This window comes from Aspergillus ruber, assembly GCF_000600275.1.
Source record: "Aspergillus ruber CBS 135680 unplaced genomic scaffold scaffold00057, whole genome shotgun sequence".
Classification (NCBI taxonomy): domain Eukaryota; kingdom Fungi; phylum Ascomycota; class Eurotiomycetes; order Eurotiales; family Aspergillaceae; genus Aspergillus; species Aspergillus ruber.
Genome location: NW_024467353.1, coordinates 58,665 through 60,460, shown reverse-complemented (window position 1 = coordinate 60,460; position 1,796 = coordinate 58,665). Strand labels below are relative to the sequence as shown.

Sequence of the window (1,796 nt, the reverse complement as noted above, 5' to 3'; positions counted from 1 at the left end):
TCATCATCATCATCATCATCATCATCATCATCATCTCTCCTTGTGACTGTTCTAATACTGCTGCTTCTCTTGATCTTTATCCCTTCCATCATCTTCTCTTCTCTGAACTGGTAATCTCTTTTCTTTTCTATTGATCTTCATCTCCTTTCCTTTATTACATATGATACCCTCTCCTTTTTATCATACTTGCCCTTCAAATGTCATCTCTATCACCTGATCTTCTCTGTGCTTGGTTACACTTTACGTCCTTGCATCTCCAATGCTGCCTTCATGGACTGCCATCTTTGGACTGCCACATCTTGTCTATTGTTCTTCCATCTTCCCTCCAGCTTTCTTTCTTTATTACTGGCATTCTGGCTTCTTTCTTTCTTTATTACTGGCATTCTGGCTTCTTTCTTTCTTTGTTACTGGCATTCTGGCTTCTTTCTTTCTTTGTTACCGGCATTCTGGCTTCTTTCATCTGCAATATCTGTCAATTGCCACCCAGCATCTGTTACTGACCACCTTGGACATCTGCACTGTGGCATACACCTCTGTTGCCACTGTTATATATATCCCACCATGTCACTGTCTATATACATGGTTCTCTATCACTGCCTCATTCCATTGATTCTTTCTTTATTCTTTCTTTATTCTTTCTTTATTCTTTCTTTATTCTTTCTTTATTCTTTCTTTATTCTTTCTTGATTCTTTCTTTGCAATTGTCTTTGTTCTTCTTGTACTGACTCTTTCTCTGTCCTTCTGGTCTTTGGTCACTGCCAGTCCCTATTCAACTTCACCAGCCTCCATCCACCTCTGTCGTAACCATATAAACTCCTGTACCAGTTCATTCATCTCCTCATTCCCATGCCGCTGCCCAAAAAACTGGGTGACTGCTGCCTGGTTGTTGACATCCACCCCAAATCCCTGTAATCGCTGCTGCCATGCTTGCCGGACATCTGCTGTCCCATGCCCATGGACCATCATTGCAATCATGGATATCATGACACCGCGGTATGTGCATTGACTCTTTTCCTTCCACTGCTGACATATCATCTGTGGTAACCCACACTGGAAACATCCGGAAAATGGTGCATACTTGATATGCCGCCGTACATGTAAAAACCATGGTTTGGCAGCTGTCTGATTGCCATGGGGACACTGGTACAAATCATGCTCTGCAGCCAATCCTCTCTGTGTGCAGTACCAGCACTGGTCCTGCCATATATGGACTTGGGCCTGTAAAAACTCGAGCTGTCGGGATATGGCCTGTTGGGACTGGTCAAAGCTCTGCCGGACTCCTTGGCGCTGGCGGTCTTGCTGTTCAAACTGGTGGATGGCATGCATGGGAATTCTGGCCTGGGACTGCATGGTGGAACTGGTGTGTCCTGGCTGGTTGGTCATGCTGCTTCTTTGTTGGTTGACCACACTGTCTCTTGGATAATTGAATATCCTGTCTCCTGGATAATTTTCTATTCTACCTCTTTGTTGGTTGACCACACTGTCTCTTGGATAATTGAATATCCTGTCTCCTGGGTAATTTTCTATTCTACCTCTTTGTTGGTTGACCACACTGTCTCCTGGATAATTGAATATCCTGTCTCTTGGATAATTTTCTATTCTGCCTCTTTGTTGGTTGACCATGTGGTCTCTTGGCTGGTTGCTTATGCCGACTTCTGGTTGCTTGGCTGGCAATGGGTGTCGTGCTGGTGGATCCCTCGGCCATACACCATGCCAGCCACATGGGATGAATGTGCGGCTTGTAAATCAGCAATATGGCCCATCCACTGCTCTGCTCCCATATTGCTTTCTGCATC

General features: G+C 44.7%; 1 protein-coding gene across 1 annotated transcript; it reads right to left on the bottom strand.

Moving 5' to 3' along the window:
• Positions 1 to 698: 698 nt before the first annotated feature.
• Positions 699 to 1,691, bottom strand: EURHEDRAFT_489592 (uncharacterized protein). Its single transcript, XM_040785622.1, has 2 exons — positions 1,616 to 1,691; positions 699 to 1,496 (listed from the first exon to the last, which is right to left on the bottom strand). The coding sequence occupies exon 2, from the start codon at positions 1,381 to 1,383 to the stop codon at positions 766 to 768; it is 618 nt and encodes a 205-aa protein (XP_040633880.1). The 5' UTR covers positions 1,384 to 1,496; positions 1,616 to 1,691; the 3' UTR covers positions 699 to 765.
• Positions 1,692 to 1,796: the final 105 nt, after the last annotated feature.